The 21,946-nt window shown below is 40.7% G+C and overlaps 1 protein-coding gene across 2 annotated transcripts in view; it reads right to left on the minus strand.

Moving 5' to 3' along the window:
* The window catches only part of DPP4 (dipeptidyl peptidase 4), a 79,237-nt gene that overhangs the window by 14,278 nt on the left and 43,013 nt on the right, over positions 1 to 21,946 (minus strand). For both annotated transcript variants that reach the window (XM_059394079.1, XM_059394078.1), the window contains exons 11-22: positions 18,129 to 18,264; positions 16,305 to 16,349; positions 13,768 to 13,875; positions 13,433 to 13,500; positions 12,272 to 12,325; positions 11,776 to 11,897; positions 9,783 to 9,830; positions 9,417 to 9,515; positions 6,972 to 7,041; positions 4,418 to 4,612; positions 1,824 to 1,878; positions 1,139 to 1,238 (exon numbers count right to left, since the gene is read on the minus strand). In XM_059394079.1, the coding sequence (XP_059250062.1) occupies positions 1,139 to 1,238; positions 1,824 to 1,878; positions 4,418 to 4,612; positions 6,972 to 7,041; positions 9,417 to 9,515; positions 9,783 to 9,830; positions 11,776 to 11,897; positions 12,272 to 12,325; positions 13,433 to 13,500; positions 13,768 to 13,875; positions 16,305 to 16,349; positions 18,129 to 18,264 (1,100 nt within the window). The remainder of the gene's footprint in view (positions 1 to 1,138; positions 1,239 to 1,823; positions 1,879 to 4,417; positions 4,613 to 6,971; positions 7,042 to 9,416; positions 9,516 to 9,782; positions 9,831 to 11,775; positions 11,898 to 12,271; positions 12,326 to 13,432; positions 13,501 to 13,767; positions 13,876 to 16,304; positions 16,350 to 18,128; positions 18,265 to 21,946) is intronic.

Below are 21,946 nucleotides of genomic sequence, written 5' to 3' on the forward strand. Positions count from 1 at the left end.
ATACATATGTAAGATCTCTAGAAAGTGCTTATGTCTAGAAAGTTAACTTGATCTAAATATATTTTATGAAGTTCTTTTATCATTACACTTCTTTTTAAAATTTTATCTTTTTTTTTTTTAACCCACTGAGCCACCCAGGCGCCCCATAATTTTATCTTTTTTTTTTAATCATTACACTTCTAAACTCACAAAGATGGCTTCTATTATTTTATTGACCACCAGAGGTCTCCAAAAACAAGCTATCCAACAGCATAATTAGTAGGAAGCAGGAAAGTATTACGAAAACAAATCCATCCTGTGTGGACTGAATCAGAAGTATGATTTCCATTTTTTTTTTAACAGAAAGATAGAAATATTTATTTATTTATTTATTTATTTATTTATTACATTGGATGTTCTTGGCCTTTAAGAAAGGGTTTCCTACAAGATTGGTACTGCCATACAATGGGGGGAAACTATGTAATGAGCATATTTGTTTCAATGAGTCTATCACATAAAGTACTTGAGATGGGTTCTGAAAAGATACAGGAAAATAATTCATCTTCTCACCACTTCTGACTCTTTACCCCTACCTAGTGTTCCAATGTTTACTCTCTCTCCCTGGGGAATTAAAGTCTTATGTGTGTATGATGCCTTATAGAATTATTTCTCAGTGATGAAGAAGAGATCCTAGAGTGGTTTTCACTAACTTAGAGACAGTGGGGGAAATAAAACAGACAGCCCAGGAATTGCCCCAATCCTTACTCCCGTCTTTCCATCCAAACCCTTCTTTATTTGACCTTTACTGGAAGAAAAAAAAAAAATACATGCTTCTTTTATTCAGTTAATATATGAAGCCCCAAAACCCAAACTAAAATAAGATAAGGAAGGGCTTATCTGCCGAAATGTAGCATTATGGATATTTTGACGTTTAGAAAACAGAATTTGTTGATAACTAAGTAATAGATAACAATACCACCTAGACTTTCACAATAGCAGAATAAGAGAGATCATTTGATTATAGATATCTAGAAGGCGCATCTACAATGAATAAGCTTATTTCCTATAGAAACAGTGAAACTCAAAAAGGAATGGTTTTGTCCTTGAAACTTTAAGGTCAACACTCTGTATCTTTTTGTACCTGAAAGTAATGACATACCATAGTACTCCCACCGTGAGACAGGTGCCACAGCTATTCCACACTTGAACACGCCACTGCCGGCTCCCAGGACCATGGAGGTTACGTACCCTCCATATGACTAAGGAATGGAAATGGTTATTTTTATAGAGGTAAAGGAATTCAGGACATATGGTAAGCGAGTCGCAGTTTCCATATTTCTCACATCTTTATATACTGTGCCTCTTTAGAGATAGAAAGCATGGTAGAGAAGGGCTTAAATTGGCCTTAATTGGACAATATCTAAAGACTACACTTTCAGAGCCCTGGTCCCTTTGCTTGATAGGTCTAAGTGGGAAAAGCATCAAAAAATTGCCGGGCAGTACTTAAAGAGAAAAGATCAGTCTACACTAGATCTTTACTGACTTTGACTCACGAGAAAATCCCCCTCCTTCACTCTCTCCTGCTCACCTTTCCAACCTCTCTCCCTCTTTCTCTACCTTCCTTACCTCCCAAACCCTCCTCCTTAATCATAGTAAGCGGAGATACACACCTGACTAGCAGGGACTCACCACCTAGAGTTCTAAGACATTTTATCGGGGACTTCTTAGATTAAAAACGCCTGATTTTCATCTCTAAATATTTACATGCCAAAGATACATTATCATGCTCTGGGTTATAATCACTAACTATATGGACACAGATTCATAGCCAAACAAATACTCACCCAGCCCCAAATTGCAATCCGCTTGTCATCCACAAATCCCATTTTTGAAAATTGTCTAAAATACATGCAAAAAGTCCACGAATTAGTATTGCATTGTATATAGAAAACTAGCATAAGTACATAAAGACACAAATGTGAAACCCTGCCATTTGCTGTTTGTTCCTGATGGAACCTAAGATTAATTATGGCCAACAATCAAATAAGCACTTGAGATGGATGTCTACTTTTTTTTTTTTTAACTTAAGAGCCAGATGAACAAGGTTTACTTTTGTTGGAGTCCATAAAAATTTTGACTGTGTGACTGTGTGTGTGTGTGTGTGTGTGTGTGTGTGTATCATTCGCAGAAAACAAATCCTGGCAGTTTTTTTCACAGCTTTATATAAAAATTTGCAGCCCAGATGCACTTTTCTTTACATAATTGAATTTAAATCTCTCCAGATGTTTTTCAGTTGAAGAGAGGCTGCCCCCGCAATGGAGAAGTAGAGGGGCACAGAGAACATCTGGGCAGGGCTTAGGAAGGTCTCTGGGCCCCCTACCTGAGAACTTAAACACCATTCTCTAAATAAATCCCTTCTTCTGCTGGGTGTTGATTAGTTAGCTGAGCACCGTTAAGTAGAAACCAATCTTTCCTTGATGGATTAAGAAGTCTTTTTGCCATTAAACTGTGCTCAGGATTTGTACCCCGTTAAAGAAATAAGAAAAATGTTTTGTGCACGCACATTTTAAAATCTTTTACATCAAAAGGTAATTTGTTTGCTTTAAGAAGCAATCTAGCAAATGCGGCCCTTTAACCTTTGTAGTACTGATGGGGGGTGAGGACCCTTGCATTGACCTATACGTGACTTTGGGAATTTTTGTGTTCTCAATTATAGATATGGCTTAGGCGGCCCCAAGTTAAACAGTATTAGAAGTACGTCATTTTCAACTCATTATCTTCTCCCTGTAAACTTTCAAAACTTAGTATACATATATGTATAGAAATGTGCACCAAAGCAGGAGTGTACAAGTTGATAAACCTTACAGAACAAGCATATCCTTGAACTGAGAGAGAGTGCACTATCATGCCCCAGAAGCCTCTGGGTCATTTTCCCTTTGCAAAAAGAAAAAAGAAAAAAAAAAAAAGAAATGTTTTCCTTTTATATGATTCCAATTTGTGCTTGGTTTTGGACTTTATATAAAATAGGTCATACAGGAGATACACTTTCATGCCTGGCTTCTCTCATTCAACAGCCTGTAAGATTCATCTACACTGCAGTATACACCTCTCTTTAGTTGCTGAATTAGCATTCTACTGTATAAATACACTACATCTCATTAACTTTTTAAACTGGAGATGTATATTGTGGATACCCAATTATGTAATTTTGGATTTGAGAAGCCCCGACACTCCACCCTCTCTCAGAGAGGATCAGTCTGGATAAATACAATTTTAGTTTTAAAATATGACAGCCCTACTCCTGAACCGTTTATCGTCTCTCTTGAATCTAAACTTCTCTATTTGGCTTTGAAGGAAAATATCTCATCGTCAACGATGGTGTAAGAGACTTAGGGACACTTAAATCAGTTGTCCTCTTCTCTTCTCTTTGGTTGTTTCTGGTTTTTAAAGGCATTTTCCTCCACCCATCTCACCATTCATAATTTTTCTGCATTTCCTAGTTTATGATTTCTTAACATTATTTTAAATCAACCACTTGTCATGCTTCCCCAGACATCCAGGCACTTGGTTATAGAAACTCAAAGACTGCATTTCCTATTTGCCAGTTGAGCACGGTTGAACTGGAGAAAGCATTCTGAGTTGAGTTGGGAGACCTTGATTTAGATTATGACTTCCCCTGGCAAATTACCAAAACTAAGAGCCTGCATTTTCTTCTTGAAGCATGGGACACAGATCCCCACCTCCTAGGGGTGCTGTGCAGTTCCCATGACAATACAGGTAAAACACTGCCCATGTACACGTGTGCTACGTGGGAACCATTATTCATCAGTAACATCTCTCCCAAGCCAGACCACAACATTTATCTGTGAACTCATGACTAGAAAGCACCAGAATGAGATGTGACTCATACTTACTGAAGCTCTCATAATTGTGAGCAAAGATGGCGGTGCCCCACAATTCTCCCCAAGTGGCAGAGTAACCTTCATCCCGACTGTAGGAGCCACTCCTAGGACAGATAGCTGTCACATGTAATGTAGCTTCCTATGCTGTGCAAGTACACTGGACTCCTTCACTTGCCATTGACTACAGGGATGGTCCACTTGTTTAGTTAGATTTTTACCCCAGGGAAGCATTTATTCCTCAGTTTGCCCATGTGCTTGATGAATTTTGAGTCTCTGTTCCCAGAAGGTGCTAACACGTACACCAACTCCTTTCTAGAGTCACAGAGAGGAATTTAAGAAATAAGTCTTTTTTAACCTTTATATAAGTCTCTAATGACATATATTTTTATCTAAGTGTTATATCTTCACTAAAAATGTACACCAAACACAAATGACTTCCCCTAGGACACCTGACATTCTTTCCACTTTACAACTTTAAAATATAAATTGAGAGGGAAGAATCAGATGACCTTCGGATTCATCTCCTAGTCACTCACCTGGCTGCTTCAATTTGATCTTCAACTTCAAATGTTCCCAGTCTTCTGTTGACTGCATGCATGATCTTATCTCCTTGGTAACCACTTCCTCTGCCATCAAAGCTAGCTATGATAATGTTTTCTGTGCTTGCAAGGTAAGTAGCCCAGTTGAGTCTGAAGATAGCGTCTGCTTTTTGACTACACGGGCCTGCATATCTGTGAAAAATCCCAAATTGTTAGCCTTTGTGGTTTTTCTGAATCAAATGAGGAGTGCCTGTGTTTCTAGTCCCTGTGGACAAGAAGTATGCGTCTTTCCCGACCATGAGGCTGAAATTGTGCCAGCCACCAGGGTGTTCAACATGGTTCCTCTAAAACTTGGCAACATGACTATAATGGCTGTGTGTTTCCTTCAAAGATGCCCATCAGTTTTACCTTTGAAGATCAGTATCAAACACAGACTTCATAGACCAACATTTTCTAAGTCATATATTTCTTAGAAATCAAAGAAATAAATACTTAATAATTGGGATAGGGATGTGTTATGAAAAATTAATGAGGATGACAATAAATGCAGCTTTGACTATATCCTTTCCCCCCTGGCTTGCAAGCACTCCTACACTACATGTGTATTTCCTAGGCTGGAACTTCCCAAAAGAGGGCTTGACTGCTGCGTGATATGCACTGCATACCACCCCCATCAAGTTCCAGCACGAGGTTGCACACCAAGGCTTCACAAATCACTGTGGACTGAGCCAAGGTATGAATGACCACTATTCCTCAAAACTTCAAAGCAGAAAGAAGTAGGCGATATTGACAACTGCATTCTATTTATCAACGAGCTTAACTCCCTGCTATCTGCAATCTGGACAGGTTAGACCCCACTCCCACACAGCTGGGTGCACAATCTCCAACAAGCCCTGTCATTGCCATGTGTTAATCAAGACAATTTCCCAATAGCTCCTTGCATCTCACTTAAACATGTCACGTTTGCATGATCTCTGGGGCTCCTGGACGCAGACCTTCTCCAGTACCTCTTCCTCCCACCCCAACTCTCCTACTGGTCTGCTCACTGTCCCCTCCATTTGCATGCCTTTGTTCTTCTTAGGGATGGAAGCCAAAAGAACTTTGGTTTTAAACAAACATTGTATTACTTTCACTGTAAACTAAATATTGTAACATTCTAAATTTAAAAAGAAGAATGCATTCATGCATTTCTTGGGAGAGTAAACATTGTTTAACAACGTGTGAAATGCCTTGGTCCTTTCAATGATTTTAGATTGTGTAGGGTAATAAATTCCCTTAATATTAGTTATGTGTCAAGTTACTCTACCCCCTAAGATTAAACAACATTATTTTTAAAAACAGAAAACAAAGATTTGGACATCTAAGGATGGTAAGAGGAAAACAATTAAAAAGAAACAGGCAGTAAATTTGCCATGTTTTTTCCTCACTGGGGAGCTGAAGAGGATAAAAGTCTCACTCTTTCCTAAAATATCGGTTTCCTTTATTGGGGCTAACACCCAAAGCAAATTAATGTCACTGTAGTCAAAGCTAGGCTTACTGAAAATCAAACAGCACATCTGGAAGTTTAAAATACCTTTTTCTCTTTCTCTGAGGTTTTATGTTTTGTTTACATGGAACTGTAAATACAGGACAACAAGGCTGTGTTGGATGCTAACACCTCTCTTCTGTTTTTGGTGGTGGTGGTTACACGGAAAAGTGATGTTCTCGAGTCTCAGTTTCCTTTTCTGTATAATGGGCCCAACAGAACTCCTCACATCTGTTTGCAAATCACCTGGCAGGCAGCCCACAGCGGGCACATTTGTTGGGTTTGTTTTTGTCTTATTTTTATATAAGGAAATGAGACAATCTAGGGCAGGAGGAGCAGTGTTGTGGCATTATGTGTGAGGTCTGGGCAATATTAGAAGGATTAAAGTAAAATGTATTCCCAGTCATTATCAAAAACATTTTACGAAGATGCCACATTTAGAGTTTGCATGAGTTTACATTTACTGTTCAAAGATGTGTGACTTCAGAACTTTTTCTGAGACTTGAAGAAGTCTGGATTGTAATGAACAATTTCCTATATCACATCATATCTTCACCAAGGAGGGGAATGAAAGCTACCAGGCAGTGGTATTTCAGGAACTAAAGGCAGAGAAACTTGATGTCTTAATGCATCAAAAGCCACTAATGGTGACATTTGGGCAAGTTTAGGGGTAAAAAAGTTGTGAAGGCTATTAATACCCATCTCTCATGTTAAAATGTTTATAAGGTAAAGATAAAACTGGTGACCTGAAAATTCCTTTGGAATTCCCTTGTAGTTCAGAGAAAAAAATCAAAACTAAAGAACCATATGTCATTACGACAGAAGGGTGTCTTTCTTCATTCGAAAGATGGTAGAAAACAAAGGTTTGGGTATGTGATTGCAAAATGGAAGGACATAGTCAAATTGCTTCACAGCGATTCAGGAAGAGACAAAGGATGCATTTGGCTTTAATTTTCTGTAGGCTGCACTGAGTAAAAGATGTCTAATAGTTAACTTCTAATGTATTCCCTCCTCTTGAATACTTACACATCTATTAGTAGAGGATATTTCTTGGATGTATCAAAATGAGGAGGCAAGATCATCTGATACCAGAATTCTAAACAAACAGAAAGATTCATTAGTAAATTATGAGTAATTATTAGCACATGATCTAGTGTCTGTGCGGTAATAAATCATAGCTAGTATTCAACAATTTGTTAAATTATGATAGAAAAAGAAAATGAACTGCTTGGATTCAGTATGTCTTTAAAATATGAAAATACTCTCTTTCAGGTTAGAATACTAGTTAAGATGAAAGCAATAAAGTTGTTTTTAATATATATATTAAATATATTGGTGCCTTGTAAAATAAAAGTGCATCTTAGAATTGCTAATGTTTTGTTTTTATGATTCTGTTCTTTGGCATCTGATCTACTTATCTAGTTTGTTTATGGCTTATGTTCTAAGTTTTCCTCCAAAATGTTTTCCTCTTCTTGAATTTCCTTGAAGATGTTTAGGATTTTTAGTTGGCCCTAATTCTATTTTAAAATTCTGATTTAATAACATTTTTGTAATTCTTATTGCCATCCCAGACCGCAAAGCTGAGTTCCCATTTTCAGCTCTGTGTTTCACAGATGAAATCAGGTTTACATGGAGCAGACTGCTGTGTACGTTCTGTATGATCTGCAGATCTGTTTAATTCTCTGTGCTTGATTTAGCATCAGTTTAATAAAATTTGTCCATAAATAATGAATTGGTTTCCTTTGCTCCCAAGTTAAGATGATGAGTTAGATTAATAAATCTTAGAGAGAGATCGAGAGATGTCCTATATTTTAATCAGATTATTTCTAGCTTCAGTAGATTTAACCTATAGGGGAAAAAAATTCATATCTCTAGAGCTGCTTCTTCTTTATGTTTATCTTTCTTTTCTTTCTTTCTTTTATTTTTTTTTTGTTGTTGTTAAAATTATTTTAGTTGAGGAAAAAAGAAAGGTTTAAGAGTAAGATCTTTATATAGACAGATTTCTCTTCAATAGATAGATTTCTCTTCAATTTGGATTTTATATTTTAAATATATCCCTTCTGACTAAATGTGCTTATAAGAACAAAAATTTAAGTCTTTCTTCTTTTGCAGTAGAATGTCAAACTATGTGTTGATCATGATGTTTTAAATAAATATGCCAAACCCACCATTTGCTCTCTCTTTTGAATTTGTCCTAGTTGATTAGAAGGGTTTTAGTTCCATCTCTCTGAAGATACTGTCCCCACCCTGCTTTGGGTGGGGTGCGAGGTTCTCTATAATCCCCAGTTTCACCTCCTTCTGCCCCTCCTCAACGACCCCCTACCCCACTTCCTGGAGTTTGAACGTACAACCACCCCCCAGCTGGACTGTCCAGCTCCGGCAGACCCAACCTCACTCTCCTCTCTATCAGTTTGTCCATCCAACCCTGGTTTCCCTGAGCCAAAACCTCCCGGGTCCCCCACTGTCTTTCAAATCTCAGTAAGCAGCACCTTCTGTCCTAGCAGCCCAGGTGGCTCTCCCGAACTCTAAGTCCTTGGCCATCATGCCAGCATCACCGGCATCACCTACGAGCGAATTACAAACCCTGGGCTCACCCTGCCTTGTTGGATCACAGATCCTTAAAAAGGCTCCCGGTGATTCATACACATGTTGAGTTTGAGTAGCCCTGCTCTAAGCTCTTCTTCCCAAGTACCCTCTACTCCTCAGCGCTTTTCCTGCCATTTAAAATTGGATGGATCTTTACTACTGGATCTTTTTGCATCTTTTTTATTATTATCCTATATTAAAAAACAAAACAAAACAAAAAAAAACCTTAAATCAATCTTGAAGGATCCCCCCATCTCCCATGAGTAATTAGCTCTTAATGGGAAAAACAGCAAACAAATACAAATGAATAAACTACAAACTTTCCTACTCAAAGATCACCTCTCTTCACCCCCTTTCTCAGTGGTTCCTGCACACCATTCCTGTTCAGGCATCCAGCACAGGGACCAGGCTAACTGTGGCAGGGAGAAGGTCAGGAAAAATTCAAGATTTCTCTCCTGAGATTGAAGTTTTAACATTTTACAGCCAACCTTAATTTTTTTATACAATCACTTCAGATTTTTTTTTAACTCTTTGGGTTGTAGGTAAAATATATCAGGATAACACTAAGTTAAACACTCAATTAATACTTTATAGTAGAACCGAGTTACTAACAGAATGAAACCAAAGTAGCAATAGTGTGTATTTTTTTTTTCCAAATGTTTTCCTTTTAACAGAATAACTTTTACATAGAGTGGTATTCTATTTTAAAACAAAAAGAATGAAAAACTAGCAGTTCTCATAACAAAATTTTTCATAGGAAAAATAACCTCAAATTAGAAGTACATATAACATAAAATGTGTATTTTCAGATCAAATTATCACATTTAGTTATATTTTTATTGGTGTTTCCAGGAACAGTTCTATTCCTAAAGAAATTCAACTTACTTGTTTGATTCAAAATAATGAAATCCAGTTTTTTTGAGGGCATCTGGACATCCTGCAGCATTTTATTCAAAGCTGAATTGTCTTCCAGGACTCTCAATTCTAAACAAATATTTCAGACGGCAGTAATTCATTAACAATGTGAAGAAATCGGATTGTGCAAAGAGCTAATGAACAAGTGGCAATTCACTGATGGGACTATACATTAGATTATAAACCTTGAGTTCAAATCATTGTTTAAACACTAAAAGCAAAAAACAAAATAAAACAAAACAAAAACACAGAACACACACCTCACTATTCTAAGTACATGTTGATCCTATTCACACACACTAAGAAGCAAAGGAAAAGTAAAATGCTAGAAAATACCTTTATCGTCACTGCTCCTATGCAGAGTATAGAGGGGCAGACCAGGGCCTGTTAACAGGAAAAATGTTTTAGGTGAGGCTTTTTAAGAAAAGAAAATAACATATTTTTTTCAAAAATGGCCATTTGATACCACTTAACTTTGATATGATTTTAATACCAAATAACTGTGATAGAATAAATATCACTGTAGAAGAGGGACTTACTAAGTTAGCTGTTTTTCCTATTCTTTGAAATAGGGGCAGGTTTTTTTTTTTTTAAGATTTTATTTATTTATTTGAGAGAGCCCATGAGAAGAGGAAGGGTCAGAGGGAGAAGCAGGCTCCCTGCATGGCAGAACGGAACTCGATCCTGTGACCCCAGGAACATGACCTGAGCCGAAGACAATCACTTAACCAACTGAGCCACCCAGGGGCCCAAAATAGATGCAATTTGAGATTAAGAAGGATTACCGAAAAGCTACAGGGCTCAGTAGAATGAAGCAGAAAATGAACCTCTGGCCGGGTTGAGTGCCTTGGGCATGCTGCCTCCGTTTCCTCAACTGTGAACTAAGCCAAAGGACCCTTGACACTGCTATTTTTCTTTCCCAGCCCTAAAGGGACAGTCTGGCGATGACCACGCTGCTCTCCGGCCCCGCCCCTTTAGGGCGGAGCTCTGGAGCCAGCCTCAGCCAGGGGGAGGGGCGGATTTCCCTCCCACTGCCTCCACCCCACGGAGTCGTGAGCCAGGGGGCACATCTGCACAGTGCCTCACTTGGATAAGCGATTCCTTTCTGGCATGCAAAAGTGTTTTTCTCGCATGAACATATCTTCACTATTTATCCCAACTGTGGTAGTTGCAGACTAGAAGGTAATGTATAGAAAAGCTATTTGGTGAGCTATTTAATTTTGATGCATTTAGATAATATTAATGTTTTACTCTTGATCAGAACCACAGTGAAGGCATTAGAAAGACCTGGGTTTGAACCCTGGCTTACCTGCTGTATGACAATATATCTATGTTTTGATCTTTTTACATATAAAAGGAGAATAATATCTACTTTATAGAGTTTTCTTAAGAATCAAACAAGACTACAAATATAAAACTTTTAGCACAGTTCCTAGTATAAAGTGTCTGCCCAAAAAATGGTGACTAAAAACAATCATAGGAAAAAAAAAAAAAGAAAGAAAGAAAGAGAGAGAGAGAAAGATGTAATAATAAAGAAAATGTGCTTGTACATAAAGGTTCCGATAGGTGGTTTGGAGGTCTCTTTCCCGTAAGGGATAATTCTTTTTCAGAATACCCAGATTCTTTCACTTTGAGAAGTCATCTAGCAGAGGGCTTATTGGAGGGCTCAGGAGGGCTCAGGAGGTAGAGACCTGTGCTTGAATCCTGTTGTGCCTCTTATTAGCTGTGTGACCTGTGGAGGTGCCGTGGTCCGTCCTTGCCAAGTTCTTCATTAACAATAAAGAAAACAATAATAAAAAAGCAACAGAAGATGGAGCCATGAGCAGGATGGGTGATAGACACTACTCACATACATTTTTCTCATCTAAAGGGGCAAGTACACAAAATAATAATGAAAAAAATACAATAAAAATGTGTGTTTGTGTGTGTGTGTGTGTAAAGTGAAGTACCTCAGCTCTACATAGTCTCCAGTGTGTGTATATTTGTTGTATGTTCAGTCAAAAGCAAGCCATGCAACTCTCTTGGTTAGAATGGGAGGAAAGGTGGTTAACGTACCACTTAGATGTGCTTGAAGAGAAGGAGGCAGGTGATTTCAAAAGCTCCTCAGATTCAAGAGGAGAAAACTAAGCAGGGCAGAAAGAGTGTTTCCCAGACTGGACACAGAAAGGGAAAGATGGGCAGGATGAGCCAGGAGAGGGATGCCTGGGTGGCTCAGTTGGTTGCCTTTGGAAAGCGGGAAAAGCATGCAGGGAATGCAAGGAACCACTTCAGATAGACAGACAGACATGGTAGTACCTGTGCTGCTCTCCCCTTGGCAGTTCACACTTACCCGAACACCTCAGCTGATAGTACTTTGCCTCTTTACTAAATGATACAGAATAGTACTGACATCTTTCTGGATTCAGTTCACAACTCAGGCATGTCACCTTTGTGTAGTTGCTCAGTTGGATTCTGTAAACCAATGGTGGAAATTAAGTGTTTGATGAAAGAATAAACGAAAAGACAGAATTGAATAATGCCATATTTTAGTTTTAAAGGTACCAGAATGCTAAGGCAATGCTCAAAACATTTTCTTTTTTAATGTGCAACAAATACATGAATTAATTCATAATAACCTCAAACTTTCCATTGTTTGGGAATAACACAAAACATCTAATAAAGTCATTCTCTTTTGTTGACACCCAGAGTTTGATTTATAAGGGAATGAAAGTGCTCAGTTACAACTTCAGTTACTTAAGGCACGGAAAAAAGCAAAAACAAAAACAAAATCAGAAATTGCTCTTCAGCTAGAAAGACTCAAGTCAACAATTTGATTCAGTTCTTACTTATAAAGATTTCTTCCTCCTGGCATTCCTTTATATTCATTACTAATGTAGTATCTGGAAAGAAAACAAATGAAATATATATTAATTATGTTTTTTAAAAAAGTCAAGTACACTCTATTTGACTCAACACCAAACATTCATGCTGGCCCTTATCATATCATTTTTCCCTGCCCGCTCTGCCCCAGAAGTCATGTTTCCCGTCATCTCTAAATAAGAGATTTCACTTTTTGTTTTAAAAAATTTTATTTATTTATTTGACAGAAAGAGAGATCATAAGTAAGCGGAGAGGCAGGCAGAGAGAGAGGAGGAAGCAGGCTTCCCGCTGAGCAGAGAGCCTGATGCGGGGCTCGATCCCAGGACCTGAGCCGATGAAGACAGAGGCTTTAACCCACCAAGCCACACAGGTGCCCCCAGAGATTCCATTTTTAAAGCAGACTAAAATATCTGGATGCAGGGATTGATCCCGTCATTCAAGTGGCAAGTAAAAACTCAAAAAAGGTCTTTTGTGAGAAAAGTAAGGCTGGACAACCACGTACCTACATTGTTTTCCGTATTTTCTGTTTTTCTAGCCCAAGCTACTGGAAGGCAGGAACCCCATCTTTCTGACAGGAGCAGAGCCCCTTCTAAGGATGTCTTTCAAAAACTGCTTTGGGCAGTGGCATCAATAGTCCCTAGTGAGACCCGATAATGAATTCTAGAAATGCCTTAGATTCTAATGGAAAATAACAGTCCCTTTCCACCAACTCGTGCATGGTAGTTGACAGCCTCGGCAAAGCTTTCCGTTTTCCAGAGAAAGGCCGAGATGTGGACAGATAAAATGAAATAGCCTCTCTAAGCCTTCCAAAAATCCAGTGCCAGTTAAAATGTAACGAAATGCCCCTATGCTGGTGCGGTGCTGCAAGACGCTTAAGAAAAAGAGGCTGCAGCTCTGCTAATGTAAAGCAGGTAAGAGCAAGAGGTAGAGCTGCTTGGTGGCAGGGTATCAAGTCTGCTAAGCATATGTGAAAATCATTAAGGCTTCCGTATGTTAAAAGAAAAAAGTACTGAACACATTCCAAATAGACTATTCTTTATTTGTAGGAGATTTTCCCCTATTTCTGGGCATAGAGGGTGTGATTGCAACGAGTATGTTTGCCTCCTATCCATTATTAGAATACTCACAGGTAATCACTGGTGAGAGCTTCTATTCCGATGACTTCCCAAGCTCCTTTTGTAATGAACGTGCAATCCTGATGGGATTTTTTTTTTTTAAGAAAAGATGTTTATTAAACTCTCTAATTGAAGTGGAGGGTTGAATCTTTTATAGCAGCAATTTAGATGATCTTACTCTCCTTGGGTTTCTCCTCACTATCCCATCATCCTCCAGACACCACTCCAGAAGTTCAACCAGCTGGATTATTGATACATACTGACTGACTTTACTAAATGATTTCCCCTTCAACTTAGTCTCATTAAAAAAGAGATCAACCCGAAATAAATTATGTAAGAATACTTACTTGCTTATCTATTTGGAATAGGCAAATGTGTTTGTAGCCATCTTGGTTGCTGATGATCTTGTAGAAGCTCTTCCCATCAGAGGTAAAATGAGGTTCTGAAGGCCTGAACTACAGAATAATAGAAAACAAACAAACAAACAAAAAAACAGATGAGGGCACATCAGTCTCATCTCAGCACCAACTTTAGTTTTTGAAAGTCCTCTCAACACCCCTGCCCAAAACCCATGCTTCATTTACTTGCCAAGTGAAACCAGAGTGTCTCAAAAGACACTCTAGAAAATGCAGACAAAAAGATCTCTCAGAGAATTCTTTACGTGGAGTAAACGAGAGAAAGCACATAAAGCACATAAAGAGGCTTACGCACGTAGCTGTGGTATTGTTATCTCTGGACATCTCTCTGTGAAGGATGACTCTATGACTTCTGGCTATAAATGTGCAAAACTTAGCATTTGTCTTTCATTTTTAAGAAGTAAATTTCCTCAGTGTCACAGATGTGCTTTCTTGAAACAGACTATTATTATTTCTGTTATAACTGGGAGTTCGTACATCTTAATTTCCCTCACCTATTTTGCCCATTCCCCTCGCCCCTTCCCTCCTGGCATCCGTGAGCGATTGCTTTCTGTTTGGTTTGTTTGTTTCAAACAGACTATTATTTTTACTGTTTCAGATAAGAGGTGGTTTTTAATTTGAGGGATTCGTTTCCTCCTTTTTAAATACATATTTCTTTTTGAAAGCCAAAATCTCTTTAACCATTTCTGGACTGGATACTGTAAGGAATGTCTGTTGTGTATTTCACGTGGAAACATTCTTATAGTTACCATTTTTATTGTATGCCTTTTCATTTTGTTAAATAGGATCAACAATTTACCAAAAAAGTAGTTGTATGGAAATACAGTATAAAATTTCCATTTTTCACGGTTCAATAAAAGATCGTTCTCAGAACATAATGTAGTTTCAGCAGAAGAATATCTACCCCAGCCTGAAAGGAATATGTCGCTTTACGACTTCGATTTCCTTACTACATTTGCGAGCAGGTAGGAGATGGTCTTTTAAAATTGTTGGTTCACTTTACCCTCGATGTTTCCTCTCTTATCAGCTCCCATTTTGGAAAGGAAGAAAAATGCTTCCCTCTTCTATTTAGTGATTCAAAGTGGATTCATTTATGGAGCAAACTGAAGCGTGCAGTACACTTGGTGTTCTCATTACAGAGCTCTGAAACACATTCCCCTCTCTAGACCTGTGTTCACAGCCTTATCTTTTTAATACATTTCCCTGTTTCCCCTGGATGGAGTTGTGCCTAGTAGAAATGTGTGAAAAGTGGCATCTGTCTGGTTAAATACAGAGAGGAAAAAACATATTTTTTTCAAAGAGTCGTGAGGAAGTGTAGCGTGTCTCTTGCCATGGAGGAAACCACTTTTCATGTTGGCAAACCTCTCCCCTCTGCCCAATCAAAGCCTGAAGAAAAGGGACGTGTGAATGCTATCGGAGCTCTGAGCCCAGCTGGAAGGGGTCCTGTTTCTGGACCACGGGCCTCCCCTCTCTGCCCCAAGAGATGTGAAGGAAATCTTCACATTTTCTTTTTCTTTCGGTCCCTTTGTTTCTCTCTTAAAGGGGGCTTAATAGAAGTGGTCACAAGAATTAGGTGAGATTTATTCATCGTCTTTCTGTGAGGGCCCACAACGGCTAGAGATCCTTCCATAACGTGTTTGCTTCCCTGGTCCGGTGGCCTCACGGTTGGTGATTCTGCCCAAGGCATAGCGCTCGCAGCACAAATGAGAAGCGTGACAAGTCTCTGCAGGTCACTGTGATTTCTTGGATACCACTCTGCATCTGGGGCCTAGTAAAGCGTGAAGCCACATGAGTATGAGTTCCTCCAAAGGGGTGTGCACAGCAGGGTTGCTGGATGGATGCAGTCGCTGCTGAGTTGCCGCCACATAGAGCCATGGCTTCTTCCTCATCTGTGTAGACTGTGGGTGGAAGCCATGTTTGCTGCCTCCAGAGCACAGGCCTTTAGAGGTGAGCTCAGTGGGCATCTTCAGCATCTTAGCTGCTTTTCAGCAGTGGTTGCTTTTTAACTTTTCAGGAGCTACCGTCTGCCTAGAGTATGTCTTCTGTTTTGTCTGCTCTCAACTTTTCATCTGTCCTGTTCCTTTTTCCCACTGAGTGTGATCTGTATTCCCCATGAAAAGACATCTCTGGGGCACCTGGGTGGCTCAGTGGGTTAAGCCTCTGCCTTCGGCTCAGGTCATGATCTCAGGGTCCTGGGATAGAGCCCCGCATCGTGCTCTCTGCTTCCCCCTCTCTCTGTCTACTTGTGGTCTCTCTCTCTGTCAAATAAATAAATAAAATCTTAAAAAAAAAAGAAAAGAAAAGAAAAGACATCTCCGCAGGGAGCATTTAAATATTTTGAGAAATGGGTCAGGTAATATCTCTATTAATAGCAAATAACACAGGGCCCTACTTTGGAATATATGCGTATCAAATAGCTCTGAGTATCTGATCCAGACCACAAAAAACAAATAACTCAAAGCACTTACTCTTCCAACCCAGCCAGTGGTACTCATTTCAGTGTGTTCTTGTGCCTAGAGAGGGAAAAATACAAGGGCAGCATTTCAGAGAGAAGTGAGGTATTAATTCTATTTTTTATCTGCAACTCGTGGTAACAGAAGCAAAATTGTACTTAAAATAATTGAAAACTATCTCCATTTATATAATTGTATTTGTGCTCAGATTGTTTATAGGATTGCATCAGGACCGTTCCCTCTCTTGCCTAGAGCTCTGTCTTCCATATGTGGCCCTGGAAGCTCCCCTGGCATTTTCAATTCAACACGCACGGCACAGAAGATGATGTCCTTTATCTTGCCTCATTCCCACCGGCTTGTTCTGATGCCTTTGTTCTTCTGTTTGGTGCCACTGCTCACCCGAGCCAGAGACTTGGGAGTCACTCTAGATGCCTCCTCTCCTCAGAGCCACCTCCTCAGCCCCTGCCTCCTGGTTCTTTGACTCCCCTCATCCTTCTCCACCGTTACTGCCTTAGCTTCTGTTCTCATCAGGTTTCCCTTGGTCCACTGCCCTGACCTCCCAGTTGGAGAGACCCTGCCTCTCTTCTCCTCTTCCAGTCTGCTCAACCCCCACTGACCTCTAGTGGCCACAGACGACAGTTCTAGCTCATTAGGATCCTGTCCTATTTAACACCTAGAAATAGCTCTCCGTGTCTTACAAGTAAGTCCGAACCCCTCAGAGCGGCACCTGAGCCTCAGCCTACCTCCACCCTCAGTTCTCACCAGCAAAGAGCTTAGGTTTCCTAGTTTGGAGTCCGGCTGTCACGTGACCTTCTGAACCTCTCAGAACCCCTGTCTCCACAGTGTCTGGCTACCCTGAGTGTTCAAGAAACGGAGACTATTATTATGGATTATCCTAATGGTATTCCCTACTAAAATAACCACGTTTTAGGGACCAGCATGTTGTCTCATTGGTTTGTTTCTGTTTGTTTTAAATCCAGAGCTGTGCACAGAACTTGGGGCGTAGGTATCCATTGTTTGCTGTATAAATAAATGAATTGACAAATCAAGACAAGGGGTGCCCAAGCTTTCTGAAGCAAGAATCTTCACTATGCCCAACCAGGTGGGAAGTGTGTAGAGGGGGAGGCACTTGGCACAGAACCCATTACCAGAAAAGGGTTTGGAGAGGTGCCCTTCACATATGTCACTAACCCTTCCCTGGACATTGCCCCTCCTGAGGCTGCCGTTCCCAAAGGGGCTTTAATCCGGATTCACTAGCTTGGCTGAACCTTGTGGTTTCTTGTGGGGAATGCCCTGCCCCCGTCCCCAGCACCTCAAGGATGAAATAACACTTGCCTTTGTCTTAATGTTGCCACCCTCTCTGCCTGGTTGTTATCTATTTATAGTCTAAAGTTGTTGACTGCTGAAGTATAGTCACAGGGTGGTAGGAGATTTGTGGCCTTTTGATACTAGTTTTGTTTCACATATTCTCAGTCAGTCATTCTCTGCTCCCCATATTTTCTCTGTTGACCTTGCAGCTGCTGGCCTTCTTGGGCTGTCTGAATTTTGACATCAAATTCTATCTTTTGGGTTTCCAATCACCATCCCCTCCCTAAGTGATAATATCCATAACTGAAACCGTATGACTAGTGAGCAGAGATGAAATGGAAGTACCATCAAATATCAGATTCTCTCTAAAAGTTAGTCAAGACTCACTCACTGCCTCAGGATCTGACAGACTCAGAAAGACAAGAAGCTCAAACTTTATTTGCTGATTCCCAACCATTCACTCTCCCCGTTTTTGTGGAATCCTTGGATCACATGTAGCTTTAGAAGCAGAGCATCACCATTAAACCTTACCTCTGGTTTTCTCCAACTGTTGGTGTCATTATTATAGTCACAGATATTCATGACTGAATAGTTCTGAATCCTTCGGAGCCACTGCAAAGAAATCCTTTCTTCATTTACCCATGTCACGTCACACAAGTAGTAATCCCTGGAAGGAAGGAAGGAAGGAAGGAAGGAAGGAAGGAAGGAAGAAGAGAGAGAGAGAGAGAATAACTATTTCCAGACCTTGGTACAGAGAGATATTTTACTCAGTGAAATCAATCTTAATAGGCATATAATTTTAAATGGTTGTTGAAACCATTTAATACCACAATATTTTACCTTTTTCTGAAAGCTTGAAGTGTAATTTAGTTTTGAATGGAAATTAAAATATACCTGACAGGAAAAACAGCAGCTAACATTATATAGTGGCTTAGCAAACGTGACTCACACCACCGCTCAGGATTTTTTCAAGTCCTTAATTTGGCCTTTGGTGGTGCCAGGAAGTCAAGGGTGACATTTTTCCCATCTCTTTTCTGCTGTATTGAGAGAACATTACAGTGAGGCCAGACACACTGGCTGAGATTCGAATATTTTCTGGTAATTTCTGGTGAAATTATAACTGACCCTTTTCTCAACTTCGTTTTTCAAAGGAGAAAAAAACTGACTCACATCTCTATGAATTTTGAAAATCAAATAATTATACTGTAAAAATCTTTTCTCAAAAGTCAAAACATGAACCATGTGAAAAAAATCAAGGAACCTTAACACGAAATTCATGTTAACGGAGATATCACTAGCAGTATGTCTTCCTCCAACACATACCTTTAAACATTTTTGGAGCTACCTTTTGATTTATAGTGAGATGCATGGAATTCTCAATTTACTTTTCTGCTAGCCTACCTAAATATTTGCTCTGGATTGTCTATTTTATTTGATTTGCTCCTCTAGTCCCCCACCCCCCGTGCGATGATCTTGAGTGATCATTCTTAAATCCTTTTTTTCCCACTGTCTGATCAAAGCTTTGTTTCCTTTTGTCAGAAAAATTCCAAGAGACTCTTTTCTCCTCTTTCTTTCTGACTGGCCCCATGGCCGTAGCCTCCTCATCAACGCTGAATGCTCTAAAATGCTCCTTCTCTCTTCTCTTCACAGGCTGTGCCCAACCCCTCCTCTGTCTCTTGGCTCTCCTTGCTTGACCACAAGCTCTCTGAGGCACCGGCCGCAGCTTTCTTGTTCACAGGGCGTCCCGGGCTCCAATGGAATGAGTAACCGGCACCAAATCGACACTGAAATTCTGTGGAAGGGGAAAGTCCTGTTGTGTTCTCTGTGGCCTGAACAGCTCTGTCCTTCCTTGGCATTCACAGACCCCGTCCTGTCTGCACTCCCTCCACAGACACGAAACCAAACGGCTAATATTTATTGAGCACTTAGGATGGATCACCGCTTCACTATCGCCCTTCTATAGGTGGGGATACCTCCTGTGTTAAGGTCCCCTCCTGGGTCCTCCAGGGTCCCCTCCTGGCTGTCCCCGTTGCCGGTGGCAAGTACTGAAAGAAGATTCAAACCCCTTCACCCAGCAGCAAAGAACCACCTTCCCATAAAAAGGTCTCCTCGCCGTTTCAGGCCTTTCTCTTGCTTAGTAAGAACCCATACACTGGGGCATCTGGGTGGCTCAGTCATTTAAGCGTCTGCCTTCGGCTCAGGTCATGATCCCAGGGTTCTGGAATAGAGCCTGTGTTAGCCTCCCTGCTCAGCGGGGAGCCTGCTTCTCCCTCTCCCTCTGCTCCTTTCTCTCCCCCACAGCCTCCGGCTTGTGCTCTCTCTCTCAAGTAAATAAATAGAATATTAAAAAAGAAGGAGGAGGAGGAGGTGGAGGAGGAGGAGGAAAGGAGAAACCTGTATACCATCCAGTCTGCGTGTCTGGTATTCCATGAACACCTTCTGAGATTTCCCAGCTGCCCTCACTTTGTTCACCCTGCCCCCAGTTTGTTCAACCTGCCCTCAGTCTAAAACCACTGCTATACTCTAACTTCCTTAGGTCTTCCTCAAATATCCACTATGCCTTCTTGGAAAGTCTCTCCTTCAGCACCAACATCAGCATTCTTAAGGTGCTCATCTCTAACGACCACCACGCTGCAGGGCCTAAGAGTGCAAACCCCTCTTTGCACGCACAGGACCAACGGTGCCTCTCAGAGTTCAATGCTTCTGCCCTGTGCCCAAGCCACAGGCATTAACGAATCTTGCTGGGGATAGGAATAAATCATTGCAAAAGTGGATGGAACTATGACATGCAAGGGAGAAAACAAAACTTTTTGAGATTAACTTTCTTGACTAGGGGTCTGAAGACTTTTTCAGTCAAGAGCCAGATAGTAAATATTTTAAGTTTTGCGGGTCACATGTGCTCTGTGACAATTACTTATCTCCACCTTTGCAGCACAAAAGCAGCCAGAGGCAATATATCATCAACGAACATCTGTAGATGAGTTCCAGCAAAACCCGGAGATCTGAAGTTCACATAATTTTCACATGTCACAAAATGTTATTCTTCTGGTGATTTTCCTTCCCAACCACTCAAAATTGTAACAATCTTTCTTGGGGCGCCTGGGTGGCTCAGTGGGTTAAGCCTCTGCCTTCGGCTCAGGTCATGATCTCAGGGTCCTGGGATCGAGTCCCGCATCGGGCTCTCTGCTCAGCAGGGAGCCTGCTTCCCCCTCTCTCTCTGCCTGCCTCTCCGCCTACTTGTGATCTCTTTCTCTCTGTCAAATAAATAAATAAAATCTTAAAAAAAAAAAATCTTTCTTAGTTGTAGATCATACAAAAACAGGCCTGGGGCTGGATTTGCCAGTGGGCCCTGGTGTGCTGATCCCTGCTCTATGCCCGTGGTTCTTATTCACAGATCAAATTCCTTTGTAAATCAGATGGAAATCAGGTACCTCTCTCCCGGGTGGGGGTGGGGGGAGTCTCCTTACATACGTGCACACATTGCCCAGAGCTCCATGGCCTCGATTAGGATCACAGGCTCCAGAAATGGGAAACTTTTCTAAAGTGGCATGGTCAGGGGAAAGGACAGGCAAAGGGAGAAGAAAACTCATTAGCACAATTAGTGGGTCACCTTTACTAAGGGCTTTATCTATAAAAACCATACACAATACTCCAGGTTCAGAAATCAGCAGTAGAAAAGTAACTTCTTTCCCATTCGAAATTATAGAGTAATGGAATTTGGGAAGCCTGCCAGGGAACTCACATGCATCTGGCACTTGCTCTGCCCATTTCTAGATCAAAGGTTCACGAGCCTGTGTCTTCCACACTCTCTGTCACTCTCTGTAGCCCCAGGTGTACTCTGCACCCTCCGTATGGGCTGCTCGCCAGCCCGCGGACAGGACATTTTGCATCCTCGTGTAAACACACCCCTGTTTAATCACAGCTTCTCTTTAGGGTTTGGAATTAAAGGGAGACAGAGCGGCGCTGCAGACACCACCCTGAGCCAAGATCGTGCCGGTCTAAGATGTCAGTGAATCATAAAAACTATATAAGGGAACCAATGGCCCAATTGTACTTTTTATTGAAAGGTTTAATTAAGTCCTACTTAGGACCAGAAAAATCCAACAAGCAGGTTTATCAACTATACTTTGCACTATATGCCGATTTTTTAAAAAGAATGCATGCAGGAGCAAGTGGGGGAGGGGCAGAGAATCTCAAGTCCGCTGACTCCTTACCCAGCCTGGAGGCCAAGCCCAGCTGGGGCTGGATCTCATGACCCTGAGATCAGGAGCTGAGCCACCCAGGTGCCCCTCCATGCTGATTTTATTCTGTAAAAACAGAGAGGCTCTACTGAACAGATTGTTATGTAA

This window comes from Mustela nigripes, chromosome 3, assembly GCF_022355385.1.
Source record: "Mustela nigripes isolate SB6536 chromosome 3, MUSNIG.SB6536, whole genome shotgun sequence".
In the NCBI taxonomy this organism is placed as follows: Eukaryota; Metazoa; Chordata; class Mammalia; order Carnivora; family Mustelidae; genus Mustela; species Mustela nigripes.